Source organism: Nicotiana tomentosiformis, chromosome 2, assembly GCF_000390325.3.
Source record: "Nicotiana tomentosiformis chromosome 2, ASM39032v3, whole genome shotgun sequence".
In the NCBI taxonomy this organism is placed as follows: Eukaryota; Viridiplantae; Streptophyta; class Magnoliopsida; order Solanales; family Solanaceae; genus Nicotiana; species Nicotiana tomentosiformis.
Window position 1 is genome coordinate 89,224,865 of NC_090813.1, and position 19,614 is coordinate 89,244,478.

At 36.1% G+C, this 19,614-nt stretch overlaps 2 protein-coding genes across 2 annotated transcripts; both read right to left on the minus strand.

The window, feature by feature from the left end:
- Positions 1 to 8,119: 8,119 nt before the first annotated feature.
- On the minus strand, positions 8,120 to 10,618 carry LOC104092996 (PI-PLC X domain-containing protein At5g67130). Its single transcript, XM_009598695.4, has 8 exons — positions 10,290 to 10,618; positions 9,815 to 9,937; positions 9,555 to 9,692; positions 9,343 to 9,441; positions 8,937 to 9,240; positions 8,621 to 8,844; positions 8,451 to 8,537; positions 8,120 to 8,300 (listed from the first exon to the last, which is right to left on the minus strand). The coding sequence occupies exons 1-8, from the start codon at positions 10,377 to 10,379 to the stop codon at positions 8,259 to 8,261; spliced, it is 1,107 nt and encodes a 368-aa protein (XP_009596990.1). The 5' UTR covers positions 10,380 to 10,618; the 3' UTR covers positions 8,120 to 8,258.
- A 4,190-nt stretch (positions 10,619 to 14,808) lies between these two features.
- Positions 14,809 to 16,034, minus strand: LOC104092997 (uncharacterized). Its single transcript, XM_009598696.4, has 3 exons — positions 15,869 to 16,034; positions 15,331 to 15,419; positions 14,809 to 15,224 (listed from the first exon to the last, which is right to left on the minus strand). Exons 1-3 carry the CDS (start codon positions 15,890 to 15,892, stop codon positions 15,071 to 15,073), a joined length of 267 nt encoding a protein of 88 aa, XP_009596991.1. The 5' UTR covers positions 15,893 to 16,034; the 3' UTR covers positions 14,809 to 15,070.
- Between the last annotated feature and the right edge of the window lie 3,580 nt (positions 16,035 to 19,614).

Consider the following 19,614-nt stretch of genomic DNA (forward strand, 5'->3'; position numbering starts at 1 on the left):
GGGTCGGGTATAAAAGCCCCAAAAATGATGCCCCAGGAAGGATCCGCGGTCGCATATGCGACCGCAGAATGGATATGCGGTCCGCATATCGGACGCATAATTTGGTGCCAAAAACTGAAAAAACTCTGCATGGGTCTGCGGTAGTTATATGGCCCGCAGACCTGTTCTGCGGTAGCATAATGTGCCGCAAAACCTCCCTCCGCGAAAAAAGGTTGGTTGTGCGATAAAAGTGCAGCCCACGAAATTATTATGCGGTCGCATAATTGGCCGCGAAATTGACATAAAAAATGGCCCAAGTAGCTGCTTCACTCTGCGGCTATTCTGCGGCCCGCAGAGTGATTCTTCGGCTGTATAATGTGCCATAGAAATGCTTATTTCTGCAAAATAATTTCCTTCAACTCCCTAGCGCACTGTTCAATCCAAAAAGTCTGAACCGGTCTACGCCTACCCCGGCATCACAGAACCTTGGTTTTTAGGAAACATTTCACGGGGCCTTACACCGGGTGCCCATGGCAGGGGACCGACAATATCCATTCCCCATTTCATGAACGGCCAAGGCAAAAGGACCGAATAAACTCCCCGGATTGATAGATCAATGGTGCATGCCTTTGACAGCCGTCGCATCCCCGTACAAAGTCCTTTGCATCTTTCTCTATGTCGATCCAGTAATAGCCGGCTCTGATTATCTTACGAACCAAAGATTTTGCTCCCGAATGGTTTCCGCAAGTGCCTTCATTAACTTCCCTCAAAACATATTCGGTGTCTCCTGTCCCCAAGCATATGGTGAGCGGGCCATCGAACGTTCTTCTGAACAGGGTACCTTCGGATAGGCTAAACCTGGCTGCCTTCGTGCGCAGAGCTCTCGATTCTTTATGACCCGAGGGCAACTTCCCAGTCTTCAAGTAGTCTATATACTTGTTTCTCCAGTCCCGAGTTAAACTCGTTGAGTTTATCTCGGCATGGCCCTCTTCTACTACTGATTTTATGAGTTGTCCGACCGTTCTTGAGCTTAATTCTTCATTATCAACCGATGACCCCAAGTTAGCTAGAGCATCGGCTTCGCTATTTTGGTCTCGGGGTATGTGCTGTAAGGTCCATTCCTTGAATTGATGTCGTGCTACCTGTAATTTGTCCAAGTACCTTCGCATTCGTTCCTCTTTTACTTCAAATGTCCTGTTAACTTGATTTACCACAAGGAGGGAGTCACACTTATCTTCGACCACTTAGACCCCAATCTTTTATCCAATTCGAGAACTGCAATCATGGCCTCATACTCGGCCTCATTGTTAGTCAATTTCACATTTCTAATAGATTTCCTAACTATGTTACCCGTAGGCGGTTTCAACACGATGCCGAGTCCGGACACCTTTGCGTTCGAGGCACCATCCGTAAAGAGGGTGCAGATTCCCGAGGAAGTCCCCGAGGTTAACAACAATTCCTTTTCTACTTCGTGTATTAAGGCCGACGTGAAGTCAGCCACGAAGTCTACCAAAATTTGAGATTTGATGGCGGTTCGGGGTCGATATTCGATATTGTACCCGCTAATTTCTACGGCCCATTTGGCCAATCGTTCCGAGAGCTCGGGTTTGTGCATTATGTTCCTCAGTGGGTAAGTCATTACAACACATATAGGATGGCATTGAAAATATGACTTTACTTTCTAAGGGCGCTTAGCAAAGCAAGCCAATTTCTCTAGGTGAGGGTACCTTGTTTTGGCCTCGCCTAAAGTCCTGCTAACATAATAGATAGAAAATTATGTACCTTCCTCTTCCTGGACTAACACTCCACTTACCGCTATCTCGGATACCGCAAAGTACAGGTACAACTGCTCGTCTGCCTTTGGAGTATGAAGCAAAGGCGGACTCGAAAGGTATTATTTGAGTTCTTCCAAAGCTTGCTGACACTCCGGGGTCCACGAAAAGTTATTCTTCTTCTTCAATAATGAGAAGAAATGATGGCTCTTATCGAAGGACCTTGATATGAACCGACCCAGGGCGGCTATGCGCCCGGTTAGCCTCTGAATGACTTTGACATTGTCCACCACGGTGATGTCTTCTATAGCTTTGATTGTGAAGGTATTGATCTCGATCCCCCGGTTGGACACCGTGAATCCAACGAACTTCCCGACCCCGACCCCGAACATCCGGTTTACTAGGTGTTAATAAGTGGCACCGATATTTTTTAGTCTGAACGGTATTACATTATAATAATAGGTGCCGAATTTATTGATGAAGGAAGTTTTTTCTTGATCGCCTGGGTCCATCCAGATTTGGTTGTACCTGGAATATGCGTTGAGAAAGCTGAGTATCTCGTGCCCGGTCGTCCATCGATCATTCGATTAATGTTAGGCAAAGGAAAAGAGTCATTAGGACACGCCTTGTTCAACTCTTTGTAATCTATGCACATTCTTAATTTATTTCCCCTTTTAGGCACTACCACTATGTTAGCTAACCAATCCAGGTATTTAACTTCCCAAATGGAACCTATTTTAAGGAGTTTGGATACCTCGTCTTTGATGAATGCATGCTTGACTTCAAACTGAGGCCTCCTCTTCTGTTTAACCGGGTGAAACTTCGGATCCAAGCTCAACTTATGAGTGATTATTTCTGGCGAGATCCTTTTTATATCAAGATGGGACAAAGCGAAACAATCTATGTTAGCTTTGAGGAATTCAATAAGTTTTTTTCTGATCTCGGGAGTTAACCCCGTGCCCAGGTATACCTTTCGATCTGGCAAGTGTTCGATCAATATGACTTGCTCCATCTCCTCGACGTTAACTTGGTGGCATCAGAATCGTCGGGGGCGATGAATGGCCTAGGAACTTAGTAATCATCATTCTCGCCTACTTTTTGCTTTTTCGGTCCGGTCGGGGCCAGTCTCGGTGATTGCTATTTGGTTTCTTCCTTCCTAACCGACTCCGGGTGCTTTTATGTCGAGAGTGCAGACATTGGGATCACCTCATCGACCGCGAATATTTCTTTTGCGGCTGGCTGTTCTCTGTAAACTATTTTGATACCTCCCGGTGTGGGGAATCTCAATGCCTAGTGTAGTGTCGAGGGTATTGCCCTCATGTTGTGAATCCATGGCCTTCCGAATAAAGCGTTGTACCTCATATCCCCCTCGATGACGTAGATCTTCATTTCTTGGATGGTTCCAGTGGTGTTCACTGGCAGGGTTATCTCCCCTTTAGTAGTTTCACATGCCATGTTGGATCCGTTTAAGACCCGGACTACACGCACTATTTGGTCTTGTAGACCCAGCTGCTCTACGACCCTCGATCTGATGATATTGGCCGAGATACCTGGATCAATCAATACACGCTTAACTCGAGATTTATGTATGAGTACAGAAATTACCAGGGCATCATTGTGCGGTTGTATGATGCCTTCATCATTTTCATTGTTGAAAGAGATGGTCCCCTCTAGCATGTAATCTCGGGTTCGCTTTTCCCCTTGTAATGGACACCTTAGTGCGCTTCAGCATTGGCACCTGGGGACACCTCTAGCATGTTGATGATGTGCTGAGGTTCCTCTTGCTCAGTTTGCTTGTTGGAGTCCCTATTCCTGATGTGATTTTTGGCTCGATCACTCAATAACCGGGCCACTTCTTCTCTTAGTTGTCGGCAGTCTTCAAGCCTGTATCCGTGGGTGACATAATACTTACACAATAGGTTGGGGTCTCTTTGGGCAGGATCGGACTACAATAACAGAGGCCACTTGGTATCTTTGATGTGTCTGATGGCCGATACGATGCCGGCAGCATCGATGCTGAATTTGAACTTTGATAACCTCAGTGCCTCCCTGGCCCCGATTGGCCTGTCGAAACCGTTTTTTCTCATGAGTCCCCGGTTATTATGACCTCGATCGCTTCTTTTCTCATTCCTCGCTGGGTTATGTCCTGATCCACTGCCCCTTTAATCTCCATTATACTGTTGATACCGATCTCTACTTAGTCTTGGTTCATGATCGACTACTCTTTTAGACTTGTCATTAGTCCTGATAGGATACACGAACCCAGAGGGGGCCCCGAGCTGATCATCCTCCACTCTGAAGTTTGATTAGTACCTGTTATGGACGTCAACCCAAGTTACCGCCGGGTACTCTATCAAATTCTGTTTTAGCTGTTGTGAAGCAAAAGAGCTTTAGGGGTTGAGTCCTTGAGTGAGTGTTTGAACAGCCCAATCGTCCGCAACCGGGGGCAGATCCATCCTTTCTATTTGAAACCTCAACACGAATTCCCTGAGCATTTTGTTATCTCTTCGTTTGTCTTTAAAGAGGTCTGATTTTCTGGTCTCAACTTTGATGGCCCTGACATGAGCTTTTACGAAGGCATCTACAAGCATAGTAAACGAATCAATGGAATTAGGGGATAGGTTATGACACCATATCATTGCTCCTTTAGACAGGGTTTCCCCGAACATTTTTAGTAGAACCGACTCGATTTCGTCATTCTCTAAGTCATTTCCCTTGATGGCACACGTGTAGGAGGTCACGTGTTCATTTGGATCAGTGATCCCGTTATACTTTGGAATTTCGGGCATACGGAACTTCTTTGGGATCGGTTTCGGAGCTGCACTCGGAGGGAAAGGTTTTTGGACAAACTTCTTGGAATCCAGGCCTTTCAATATCGAGGGTACTCCTGGGATTTGATCAACCCTAGAGTTATAGGTCTCATCTTTTTGTCGTTGGCTTCAATTTTCTTTTCTCCCGATTCCACCCGTTTTGTCAGTTCCTCAAGCATCTTTATTATCTCGTAGTTGGTTCCGGGTTCAACTTCACCCGGCCTTTCTATGGTTGGTTCGTTTCCGCGAGTGTTTTCCCGAGATGGTTCGAGGTCAACTCTGCTGGAGGCACAACTTTGGTTCTGCAACTGGGTTATTACTGCTTGTTGAGCGTGTAACAATTCGAAGATCACCCGCAAATTGATCCCATCACCTTCACCATCGTGTGTACTCCGGGCTATCGATCGGGCTCCCCCGCGAATGCTCTTTTAGGGATCGATAGGCAAGTTTACGTCGATAGCCACATGTGAGTTAGTATCGATCGGGTCCGCGGTTTGAACTTCGTTTGCTTCTATAGGAAGCACTTCGTTGCTCGGTACTACATTGTTGTTCTCTCCATGGTGGCGAGACTTAGTATCAACGTTCAAATGAGCAGATTGAGAGTTCGACATTTTTAATTTGACCTGAAATTAAAATCTCAATGAATAAGTGTAAAATAGAGTGCGTTATGGAAATTTGTATCAAATTACCACTATTATCCCTAGCCCCACGGTGGGCACCTAACTGTTTACTCTAAAAAATGAATAACAATTGAATTTATATGTGATTTTTAGGATATGTGAATTAATTCAATATAAATGATTAATGACGTTAGATTAAGCAAATGAAAGACGCAATAAATGGCCAAACCAATGATAACGATGATTACGAACTCGGTTGATGGCTCGATGAGGAACCTGCCCTCGATTCCAAGCTTGTACTTATGAAGAACTTAAGAACAAAAGTAAGAACTCTGAACAACAAAGAGAATTGAAATAAATTGCATTGATATGCGTGTTACAATGTGTCTCATGAATAATAAGCTTTCCCTTTATATAGTAGGGGAGTTTTACCTTAAGTAGAATTCTAAGAAAGGTAAAAATCTTCTGTTTCGCTAATCACTGATTTTCTGCCGATACGGGTCGAGATTCACGCCGTGATATCTGGTTGGGCACGAACAACACGACCATTTGTTAGTCGTATGGAGCTGTTTGGTAATGCTCTCCGAAGTCTTGATCCTCGAACCAGACTCGGAAGACATGGTCCTGATATCCCCAAGGGCAGGTATTTTGGCCGAGCCCCGATACGAGGGGCTCCTCGCTCTGACTCCGATTCATTACGGTCACGTTTCTGCTCCGTGACTTACCGGAAAATCGAGGTGTTCAGTGAGCCCGGTTTTACCCTTATACACTGTTTTTTCTCTTTTGTTGACATGAACTTATGTTGGTTTTTATCTTTCATCCTCAAACTTTTGGCTATTATAGACGCATGTTCTAAATAAATGGCGTCTTAATTAGTGAATGTTCAAGGGATTTTTACATTGTATAGCCGCCCACTAGCTCAAAAATATTGCCCGTTAATATATAATATAAATATATACAATTAGTGCATAATATATATTTAATGACTAGTAGATACAAATATTTTGGCCGATTGGCCAAATATGCAACTTCTGGTCACAGGTTGTACTAATTATTAGTGTAACACAAAATGTGTGACTCGTAGTGTAATAACATCCCCGCACTCCCATTCCAAGCCTCTTGATTTTGAGTATAGTTACTGATCGCGGAACAATATTTTATAATCAACTTATTTTATGAATGCGTGAAAAACTTACCCGATATCTACTATTATTAGTTGTTGTAATTTTCTTATAAGAAAATCCCATAATTAATATTAATTCATATCCTAACCTATTCTATTCGCCAATCAGACATCCCTTTGTTTTCGTTTTCATTTGTGGTAGAATGAAAGTAGAATATAGCTACGTCGTCGGCACTCATCATCAAAACATAATTTTCCTTCTCTATGTAGTTGGCATGTGATCTGGACGAGAGATAAAATTATTCGATTTAAAAACTCAACGCCTCAATATAAAGTGGCAAAAGTTACTTTTGAGCATACTAGCGTTATTGCATCTATTTTTCAGTGCGGATTTTCAAAATCGAATTTTAATATTTTTCGAAAATAGATTTTTATATTTTAAAATGTATTAAAAGTACAATAAACCACAATTTCTTATAATTAAAACATTCAAAAATATTTCAAAATCCATAATCAAACATTTGACTTCTAAATAATAACGGTAATAATATCATACTTATATATTGTAGGATAAACAGAGAAACAAATAAATAATAACAATACTAATAATAATTAAATTAATTAATTAAAAAATAATTATGAGGATCCACAAAATAGGAGAACTATATTATTGAGGACATTAAATAAGGACATACGAATACCTGCATTTCACTGTTCACCAACCAATGTTTCAATTTGTAATCTAAAAATTGTAAATGCTTCTTTATTAGTAAAAATATATAATACACAATTCAGAAACTAAAATGCTGTATCCTGTACCCCATTGTTCACACAAAACAGTGTGCGTCATATCTTGACATTATAAAAAAGTTAGTGTTTGTAATCTTCAATGATATTATAGAGTATGTCGTGCCAGTTGTACGTGTTGCTATCTAATTGAACTCTTAGTTTTTCATGCACAAAGAGCAATAATTGTTTAATGAGTTCCACTTTATTTTTGAGGTAACGATTCTCAGCTTTTACAGCTCTTTATGACGAGTTTCGAGTTAACAAAATTTGTTAATAGCAAATAAATTATTATCAATATTAATGTTCGTGCTGTACAGAACGTTGTTGAATCATAGTATTATGGTGTGATAATAGAGAATCTGAGATTGAGTAATTATAATCAGGAATTTTATATTTTGGATCCCAAACCAGATCATTCTCATTGACAGAGGTCAATTATATAATATTTGATTTATAAGATGATTATCAATAGCCCAATCCTAAAGCGGCCCAGCCATGAGTCTTGTACTGAGTGCACATGCTGCAGTCCCAAAATTGCTTCAATCTTTTAATTTCAATCGCTTTTATTGTTTTGTTTTGTTTTGTTTAAGAGTTAACACAGACAATCTCTCGTCTAACCGTTTAAATTAAAAATAATCGATAAATGTGTAATATGTGTATAATTAATGTATAATTTATATATACTAATTAAAAGAAATAAATAATAAATTTTATCGGATACCTGTGTAATCCCACCCATTTGACTTGACAAAGTTTTAATAGAAATAAACTAATTGAGATTGTAGTTCGATAAGAAAAATATGACATCAAAATTTAAAGTTTGAATAATTAAAATGGACTAAATTTTTAGAAGAACGGAAATTTATAAAGAGATGATACTAATAAAAAAAAGTGTCAACTATTTTGGTTTGTATCGAAATAGAAAAAGTGTCGTATGAATTGGGATGGTAAAAATATTGAAACTGAATGGTTAACTAATGAAGTAGAAGAATTTAACATTTTTTGAAGATCAAATACTAATAGAGAGACAGAAAGACCATACTTTTATCTTTTGTATTTCTTTTCTAAGGTGCAAAACACATATTCAAATTTTTTCTGTTCATTTTTAGAGATTTCCAAACAAGGAAAGTACTGTATCTATTCTTTTAGTATCAATTTTTCCTGGTCATGATCGAGAACTGCAGGCTCCTGGGGTAGTAGATCCCGACTGTAACATTCAAGAACTGGCATCAGTCAAATACTCAAATATTTCACAAGATAGAATATTTATCCAAATTGCATTTTTAGAAAGAATAATTAGATATTGCGTATATACAAAATTAGAAACAATTATTTCGTTTTTCAGTATATTACTCACCGAACAGGAATGTACATCACCACAGTGGCACAAGAGCTGCCCATTGAGGGTATCTGTTGCTAAAAATGCACCCCCTCCTTCACTTCTCTGCATAATTTAAAGTCAGTTTCCTGGCTTCTGAAATTAAAACTAAGTAGTGAAAAACCTGCATATTGCTAGTAAAAAAAAACCTTGTAATAATCAACGGCGATGAAATTAGCCCAGCGATTAGCAGCAGCATTATGACAAGTCATAAGCATGTCAAGAAGTTCCCCTGAATTCTGAACACAAGACAATGGCTTCAACGGCACTGACCTAAAGTAATTTACCAATACCAAAGATTTACTTGTATCATCCATTTTCGATGACTCTGCCCGATTTGGACAACTTCCTTTTTCCATTCCTCCATCCCCATCTGTCACATACCAAAAATTTTATGCAATACTTAGTAGAGTTTAAGTTTTATATATCGACACAGTGTAGAGTATAAGTAATTTGGCGTCTTACATTGATTTTCGACCATGTAATTCCACTGATAAGCTATTCCTTCACTCTCTTCTTTGGACATTTTGGAGGTAAAAACAATTAGTCTTTGGTTATTAGCAACCATGTCACTAACAAGGGGCCAGTCTTGACCACCTTTGGGCATTTTTGACAAGGGAAACCAATATTTCATCAGTCCTGCGTCTGTGAACACTTTGGTCAAACCTTTAGGTGTCTCTACATAATCCTCCAAGATCAATGTCACAATTTCTGATGGATTTACTGATAAGAATGCCTCAATTTCCTTCAATGTGTCTATTGCTGGTTCCTACTAGACCAAATTTCATCGAAACGAAACAGTTTATTGATTTAATCGATTGATGTAAATATGAAGAAAAAGAAAGTGTCGCAAAATGGATTTAGAACATACAAATGCGGTATAGTCGTGACAATTGCCTCCAAATGAGTGGCAGAGCCATACATCTCCGTCGAAATCATAGGTATCAAGCATTAAACCCCGAACGCCATTCTAGTAGGTTAACACGATGATAAAAGATATAATTAAGTAAATAAATAAAATTCACTTTTAAATGATGTGGTTCACACAATTAATCAATTTTGAGATTAGAGAAGATAACATACATTGAGTTGTTGAGTAACACTATCTTCTTGATTGGTGGGTGTTATTCTGGGGATGCCAGTGTGTGATGGCTCTCCCTCAATGGCAAAAGCATTGTGGGTCGTCAGAAATGCAAACTTGTTAAATGGTAGAGAATTATTCTGTAAACCCACACGAAATTAAACATCAGCCCAATTTAAAAATCCAGTAAATTTCACTAGCCCATTTCAAATGTATCCAATATTAGCCCAATTTAAAACCCAAATGTTATTTACATACGTACCACTAACTTAAAAGGGTTTGTTCCGGTAGATCTAACACATCTGTTTCCTGAAAAGGATAGAGTACAAGAAAAACAATAAAGCCCAGCTTCACAATCTGCGTCCGTTGCGCATTTGTCGTCCAGCTGAATATGACACATTTGAAAAAAACAAAATAAGTCATCAAATGGCGCATTTAACTGAATTCAATATTTTTCTTTTTACAAAGAGTGTGAAAAATCCCTAAAATTTATTTAAAAAATTAATTTAAATCTATAATTTCAAAACCATATTTGAATTCAATAACATAAAATATTTATGGCCAATTCAATCAAATTTAAAAATGAATGTTGAGCAACTGCACTCATTGTTTTCAGCCTGAACACAACTCAGACATATACAACAAGAAGAAACCCTTAAATATATATAATTAAAATTGATGGACATTTAAGCGCACTGACTCTAAATCTTGAATCGACAGCACAACACCAATAGTACCTTGCATGTTCCATTAGAGCAAGCAGTGGCGACAACGAAGAATGCACAGATAGTGAGCAGTAAAGGAGAAATGTTTTGATTAGAAACCATGATATGAAGATGAAGAGGGAGGAGGAGGAGGTTGTGAAGAGGGGAAAAAGAGTGGTTTATTTAGAGAAAAAAAAAATAGAAGAAGAAAGGGTATATATAGAATACTAAAATATCTATAGGTTTGTTTTGAGTATTGGCTGAGATAACGAAGCCATAATTGTTGGGAGAAAGAAACTGACAGCGGAAATAGCAAAGGTTATATACTCTTTATATCAGGATAGCGAAATTTGAATGAGAATGCGAGACTTTTCCAGTAGTTTGAACGACGCGTGGAGACTTTAATTAATTACTTTTAGGAGTGAAGAGATTATAGAAATTTCATGATTAAAGAATAATCATAAGAGATTTACAAGGAGATCTGATTAATGCACAGGAGGATCATCTTCCTAAAATGTTTAACGTATGTTAATAAATGATAGTCAATATTGACTCCAGATTTGTTTGTTCAGCAACTCATCCTAACTTATTACTTTTAATTAATATAATACGGTACTAAGATGAAGAAAAAAAGGGAAGCCTTATTAATAACATTCTGCAAATTGATGATGCAAGTTAATGATCCATTTAAGTATTAAAATTACCACTTTCATCAGTGCTTTCATGTAGTAACAACACACCGAGCAATTGACTTTAAATTACCTGCTTAAAAATATTTAATCCGGTTAAAGAAAATGATTTAAGCAGTGTTATTTCAGTTTAAGTTATTGCTTATTTAAGATGTGTAAGGATAAGGACATTCTCTGGTATGAAATCCATTGAAGAAATATATAGGCTGAAACTTGGGACCAAATCCATTAATAATGCAATTTATTGGTTAACTCATAAAAAGCATACCAATTAAATAAAGAAAGGATAATTATTTTAGTATCCATATTATCGGCTGTTCACATTGTCCAAAAGGACAAAAATTTATTCATACATAGTGTTTATACTAATTTTATAATTAAAACGACCTAGCACATGTTAGTTGTAGAAAATATGGAGTATGCATTAAAAGCTGAAATTTTGATTCGGACAGCCCAAGGAACATATCAACCTTTTCGTCTTGGACTTTTCAGTTATGCTTAATCCATTCATTTTAATAAAGTTTACGTAGTGAAAATTTATATTTTCGCTCTATGGAATGAAATTTAGTGATAGCAGTTCAAATAATTAATTTGACTATTTAAATTCCTTCCCGCAAAGGGTTTAAAAAAACAATAAAAAACAGTAGCAACTTTTCATGCTTAGAAGGACGGTCCATATGCGTATACATAAATAAGACATGTAGGTTTTCGATTGTCCCCAAATAATGTTTTTCTTTGATATCTTATTTTTATTTTGTACGAAAGTGAAGGGCCTTGGAATTCTTAGGCAATTGTGAGATTTCCATCCAGTTCTTCAGCTTCGAGAAAATATGGAGGAGGAATGGCAATATGAAAAGAAAATTGAGCCGTTACAATGAAAGGAGAGTAATTTATTGTAGCGAGTCTAAAAAAACTTGTTTGGTGAGTACATTGTTTTGTTCCATTCCAAGAATTTTAACACGATTTTATAGCCATGTTGGAACAATTCTATATATAGCAGATCATTAAACATTTTTTCTAATTGTTGTAAAATCTACAATACAGGATTTAGTAATTTAATGTTTGGATTAATATTGTTAAAGATAATACAGAAAAGAGAAATCTTTAGACCATTTGCAATTACGGGCATTCACGCACGAGTTGCAAAATCAAACGGGCCTACCGTACTCCAACAAAGTAAAGGGATTGTTACCCAGTCAGATTCAATGTTTACTTTTTCTAGCCGGTATACATAGATTATACATTATTTATACACAGTTATATATATGTTATACACGAATTATACGTATATTATACATTCATCGTCTATTTTTAGTTTAAGAGATTAGGTGGACGGCTATTTGAGTTAATTCTTCCAAAGTAAACTTAGCAATGTACAGATAATAGGTCCAATGCTGATTTAGAGATGGGGCTTTTTCGAATATATACGACATTTTAAATTTATTTACCCGGTTTTATCTAAGTTTTTATATTTACATAAAGTAACTAAAGTTTTTTTAGAAAATAGATACAAATTCGGCCAAAATATATAATTTATCTATAACTTAAATATATGTTTTTTGTACAAAATCCGGTCAAAATATATAATTTATCTAAAACTTAAATATACATTTTTTGCACAGAATCAGGTAAAAACTATAATTTATATAAAACTTGTATATATCTAAGTTTTAGATATTTTGTATACCGTTTTAATACTCGATATGCAAAATACATAAAATTTGTTTATATCTTCTTTTTCGAGTTTCAATCTGAAATTTCAACCCAAACCACCTCAAATATTCACCATATTCTGTCAAATTTGAGATTATAAACTCCAAAGGATATTCCCAATCATTTGCAATAACACCTAATCCAAACAAAAAATAATTTTACAAATTTCGATTTTCGAATTCAAACCTTCTAAGTTTTCTAATGGATTAACATAGTTTCCAATTCAATCTATTCGCTTCTGATTAATACTATTTTGCTTATTGATCCAAAAGGATAAAAGAAATAAATGATCTTCCCTCGTTCAAAAGTGATAATTCGTTCATTGTTTAACATAGAAAAAAAATATAAAGAAAGAGAAAACTAAATAGAATTGCTTGATGCCAAATCTCCTTATTCTCGTAAAGGTATGGCTGAAGTTGAGGAAAAAGAGGCCAAACATTCTACTGTTAATTTATAATTTTAGTTTTGGGGTGGAAGAGGAAGAGAAAGTATGGAAAATTAGAGTGTAATACGTTACTTTGCATAAAATTGGTAATTTGTATATGGACTTGTAATTAAGTTAAAATCTCAATAGTGAGGTTAAATAAGTTTCAAAATTAATATAGATAAGTAAAAATATCTTTAGAGATTGCTTTGTCCCAATATGAATTAATTGTGTGGTTTTAACTAGACATTATTTAAGATAATATTTGGTTAAATGGAAAACTAGAAACGAAAAGTATGAAAGTGAAAGAGACTAAGGGTGGGTTTGTTGCGAAGGAAAATATTTTCTTGAAAAATAAGTGATTTTCTTACTTATCTTCTGTTGTTTGGTTAGGTAGTAAAAAATATTATTTGAAAAATATATTACTTAGGCAAACATTATCGGAGACGAAATGGGTAAAGGCGAGGAGAGTGGTAGGCTAGGGTCTAGGGGCCGGAATCGTGGTGGTGAGGATAGGAGGGTAGCGTAAGTAGGGGTGGGGGTTGGCGGGGTTAGGTGTTGGTAGGGTGGGGGTGGTAGGGATGGAGGGTGGGCTAGGGAAGGTTGAAAAAGAGTTTTAAGATTTGTTTTTTTCTTCTTTTGGTAGAGAAGTCATTTTCTTCTAATTGTTCTTGAGAAAAATATTTTTTCAAATACTTAATCCAATCAAACATAGGAAAATTAAAAATATTTTACAGCCTTCCTACCAAACAAACCCTAATAATCAAACCAACCAAGTGATTACGATGACTAAAGATCGATAAAAAACAGTACATCGTAGGGGTATACAAACCAAACCGATAACCCGTACCAACCCGATAGTCCGAGTCAATCCGGAAAAAAAAATTCGACTAGTGGTTTGGTTTGACTTGGTTTGGCATTGAAAAATAAAATCCGGCCATAATAAGGTTGGTTTGGTATTAATTAAAAAAAATTAAACTAAAACCAAGCCAACCCGACATTACATGTATACATATTTTATATATTAGATATAAAATATTTATTAGAATGTAAGTTATAAATTTTTTTAATTTTTTTTATAATTTATATATTTAGCATAATATTTTAAGTTGGTTATATAGTCCATGTAAATATTTTTTTTTGTCTGGACCATAAAAGAATAATTGAGCCCAAACCAAAAACTAGTCCTAAAGCAGAATCAGACTAGTCCTAAACTAGTTCTAAAACACTAACAGTCGAAACCATTTTGCCTCTTCTCCACTAAACTGTGATTATTTCACCGTCTCCGGATGCGATTGCAATGGACACTATTAAACATGAGAAAGCAAGAAAATTTGAGGAGTTTGTTGATCTCTGTGTGTACCAGATCTTGTGGATGTGGAGATGTTCTATAAAGGACATCTCTATATATTCCTCTAAAAAGAATATCTTTGGAAGAGAATGGATGATGATTAAAGTTTTCATCAGTTTTCTAGAACTGAAATTGGAATCATACAATCTATTGACTAGCATAGTTGAGGTTAATGCTAAAAAATAAAAATATAATTGTTATTGGTAAAATATTTTTAGGACTAAAAAAATATTTGGAGTATAAGTTTATCAGAAAAAAATTCGAAAAATCCGAGAAAAATCGATATTGAAAAACCCGACTTTTATTGGTTTGGTTTGGTCTATAAATTTAAAAATCTGATACAATTAATTTGATTTGGTAATTATAAAATTCGAATCAACCCGAACTATGTACACCCCAGTATATCGTTATAGAAACACTCAAATTACACAGAATGACGACTTCAACCCGACATGGGATAATCAAGAATCCACATGTTCTTTTCACTATATCCCAAACATTTAGAAAGAAAAAAAAAAGGAGCAAGAAATATAGACCAATTATCACGACTTATAATCTTTTTGTACACACGGATATTTTGGAAAAAGAAAGCAATAGTATATTTTTTTTAAAGGACAAGACATGGTTATTAGGGATTTCAGTTTTTGTCATGATCAGAGAAGAAACGGTTGATAGAAGGCATGACTTGAGGAGGACGAGTTCGAAGGAATTTGCGAAGGCTGTGCTGTGCATACTTTTCTCCTTCTTCTTCATTTTCTAGTACTGCCATGCTACGATGAACTTTGCTGATCCTATACATTTTTTAACAATAATTAATATATGAAAATTTAGCTGTAAAATTAATTATTAATGACTCAAAACACTGACATATATAGTGAGATTTAAAAAAATTAGTACCTGACATCAGGGTTTAAGAGAACATTTCTCGTCAGTTGAAAAACGCACATTCCCGTAACGAATGTCATGGCCGCCATTAGTGGGTATACCTGCATTATATATATGTATACTCAATTCGATCATATTTATTGTCACAAATTAAATGAGTTTTGAATGTAATGATAATTTGCACTCACTAATCTGTTATTGTTGAAATCTTCACTGTTTGAGAATCACAATACTAACTTTTTGGAAGAAAAAATTACTTACACTCTCATCAATTAATGAATTAAAGGGACAATCTTATAAGCTTTCTAATGAATTGTTTATTCACACTTAGTTTACCTGATGCTTAATGACAAACTGACAGAATAAGCCTAACAATCTTAGTGCATATACAACAGCTTATACGACTCAAAGTATTCAAGTAAACAAATACAACGCATTTAGTACAAAATTATAAAAATTGAATCCATCAAATTTAAATTTAGAATCCGTCTCTAAATATATGGATATATAAAATAGGGATTATTAATTGAGGAAGTATGTTAAGTATTACCTCGGGTCTCATCCAACGCCCCATTTGGTGTGATGTGTTCTTCTTATCAACTGCTTGGTGCCGCGAGTGATATTTATAAGAATTAAAGAGTAAATTTCTCTTTAAGGTTTGGATAGTAGAGTTCAAGTTCTGTATGATGAAGGCAGATATGGTATTTTGTCTCCTGTATTTTCCTTCATTTATATATATATAGCACCCTTAGTCCACCTATATTAGTATTAATTACTATACCATTGGGAAATTGGAAAAAAATTATAAAGGTTATTGGCTGGATTTTGGTGGCAATTCCACCATTTTCAGTGGGCTGATAATAACTAGTTTTCATTTGGAAAGCAATAAAACCAGGTGCTAAGTAGTCTACGTAGCCTCTTGTTTTTGAGTTGACCTTATTTTGTCATCTATTTTCTTGTTCTATACATGCTTCTTTTCTATTCTTGACAACCATTCTAGGATTAAAGAAATTTGCAAGTAGCACTATTACAATTTGCAGTTCTTATACTAGAAAGACTGCCGGTTCAAAAATTAGTTGAAAACTGAAAAGTAAGCAGATTATTATTGCAATCTCTTTGACTTTGAATTGACCAAGAAAAAAGCAATCGTTTCATTGAAATTTAAGAAAATCTATGGATGCATTGAAACAAGGGACTTAATTAATAAGTCAAATACCAATGGATATACCTACACTTTATTCAACCCTAGTTTTTATTAGCGTTTTTCTGTAACAAACTTTTTGATGTTTTTAATTATTTTTATTCAATGATAGTCATTGTACTAATTAAAATTAAACACGCTAATTTTGGTAGTCAGTAAATAAATTTTGCAATCACATTATAATCATGTAATTAATTAGAACTAAGAACTACTCAATTACATATTCTTCTCCATCTCATCTTATTTAGTTAGATAAAGATACACACAAAGATTGTAGAGAAGCAGCATATGTGATGCAATAAGGAAGAATTAAGATGAAAAGAACTAATCCAGGAGCGCAGCTCGAGGAAGATGAGGCTAAATCAGGGAATGATCCGAGATATTTAGCTAATTTGAGAGAGAAGTATAGAGGGAAGAGAGATGTTATCATATTTGAATGAAATGTACAATACAATTATACAATTACACACATTCAAATTCTATACCATTTTAGTGTAAATATGTGTTTTATGTCTAATCTTTATATTTTAAACCTTTATCTCACTTTTAGTAAAATTCATAAAAACTACAAAATTATTCACGCCTTTAGAATACAAATTTTATTTCTATTTGTAAAGAGAAAAAGAAAATTTACAAAAATATTTGATTTCTTCTAATTAAAATTTTAATAAGTAAGCTATGGTATTTTTCTTAGTATCATTTAAATCACATGTAAAAATTTAGTTTTATTAGTATTAGTTTTTTAGTATGAAAAGTAGTTGGTTAATATTCTTATTTTTGTATTTTTTATTATTAAAGAAAACAAAAAGTAAAAATAATAAGAATAAAAGCAAGACAAAAGGAAAATGTCACGCGGTCCTTGGCTATGTATTTGCCAATGCAAACAATATTCTTTTTAACAAAATTTATTTGAACCTCACAAGACAAGAATTGCCCACAATTGCAATATTTGATTTCCTAAGAATCATGTTGACTAAGCACACAAAAGCAGTTCCCATTTTTCTTTTCACCTGCACACGATCATTTGCACACAATTACCCCACGTTGCCCACTCCTACATTATGCACACACTCACTTCTTTTATTTATTTTTTTAAATTCAAACAATTCACAACTAACCCATCTCTGCTACTTATCCCTAAAACCACCAACTCTAACCCTCACATCCTATTCTCAAGTACATGATCATAACAACCATCCAATCAACTTTGATATATAAGATCATTTTCCTCTCATTAGTGAGAAGAACAAGATTTAGGAAGAAAAAATTTGGTTTTGAGGTGAAAAAGTTTATTGAAAAGTAACTTTTTCCCGTGTTAGTTTGAGAGTCCTATTAGTTCGTCATATTTAATTAAAAAAATCAAGACAGAGTTTGATGAGGATGGATTTTAACTAAAATTCAAGGTCAAAATTCGAGGTTCAGTTCCGGTGGTGGTTAGCTTTTGTCCGGAAGAGTTTGACTACCAGAGTTTCATTTTGTACATTGCTCATCTAAGAAAAGAATTATATTCACTTATTTTCTTTTACAAATATTGGAAAGCTTTAATTCTAAGGTTCATTACTTCTTGTCCTTTCCGTATCATTAAGTAATTTAGCATCTGTTTATTTATGTGATGTGGTTGAAGTGTAGATTCATGCCATGTTTTGTTATAATCTTATTTTAATTAGTGAGTTCCATGATTTTAGTCTAATACATGAACTTTTCTTTTTTTCAAAGAAAAATGGAAAAGGAGAACCATGTCCATTTTTTTCTCTTTTTTTTTTCAAAGCTCAAAGGGTTTTAGAATGTGTGGTGTTGCGTTCATGGTCTTTTTTTTTTTTTTGGTCGTCTTCCTTTGGTTGTGTAACGACTCGCCCTGTCGTTTTGAAAGTATTAGCCCCGATCCCCTATTTATTGCTCCCTCTATTCATTCTGTGGTTACGTGACTTGTCGGGATGTTAGTTTTGGTTTCGGGTGAGTTTCAGAGTGAAATAGGACACATAGTCCCTAAATTGGAAGTTTAAGTCGTAGGAGTTGACCGTAGTTTAACTTGTGTGAAGACGACTCCAGAATGGAGTTTTGACGGTGCCAATAGCTCCGTATGATTATTTTAATCTTAGGAGCGTGTCCGGATGTTGATTTAGAGGTCTGTAGGTCATTTCGGCGTTAATTGGCGAAAGTTGAAAGATTTTTGGAAAGTTTGACCGGGAGTGGACTTTTTAATATCGGGGTCAGATTTTAATTTCGGGACTTTTGACTTATATCTCACCGTATTTTGAGAAATTTTACGTATTGAGCTTATAGTTTATTTATGCAATTATTGAAGTTTTGAAATTTTAAGTTTTTATTTGATGTTTCCGCATATTATTACTTACCTAGTCTTAGAGATTAGGTATTGTCACGACATTCTAAAGAAGGGATTTGGGGTCGTGACAGGTTGGTATCAGAGCTCTAGGTTCATGGGTGTTATGAGTCACAAGCAGGTTTAGTAGAGTCTCGCGGATCGGTACGGAGACGTCTGTACTTATCTTTGGGAGGCTGTGAAACTGTTAGGAAAAGTTTTACTTCTTTGATTCCTTATCATGCGAAATCTTTGACTTCGGATTCTAAATTTCTATCTTTCTATCCTCTCATAAATGGTGAGAACACGTATAGCTGGATCAGATGACCAGGCACCCGTGCCCCCTTCTAGAGACGCGGGAGGCCGAGGTCGGGGTAGAGACCGAGGACGTCCACGTGGTGCAGCCAGAGCACCTGCACGAGCTACTACAGAGGAGCCACCAGTAGCTCCAGTTGGAGGGCAGTCACCTTAGACGCATGTTACTGCACCAGCTCTCCAAGAGACTCTTGCCCAATTTCTGAGCATGTTCGACACTTTAGCTCAGGCAGGCTTGATCCCACTTGCTCCTGCTACATCTCAGGCCATGGGAGGAGCATAGACTCCCGCCGCTCGTACCTTAGAGCAGCGGGTCCACGTTGATCAGGTTCCAGAGGTTATACCAGTGCAGCCGGTAGCCCAGTTCAGCCCGAGGTTAGGGTAGCAGTTTCACGACCCAAACCAATGGGTTGCGACGGGCACCCGATACCTTACTCAACCGAGTACCAATGTAAAGTAT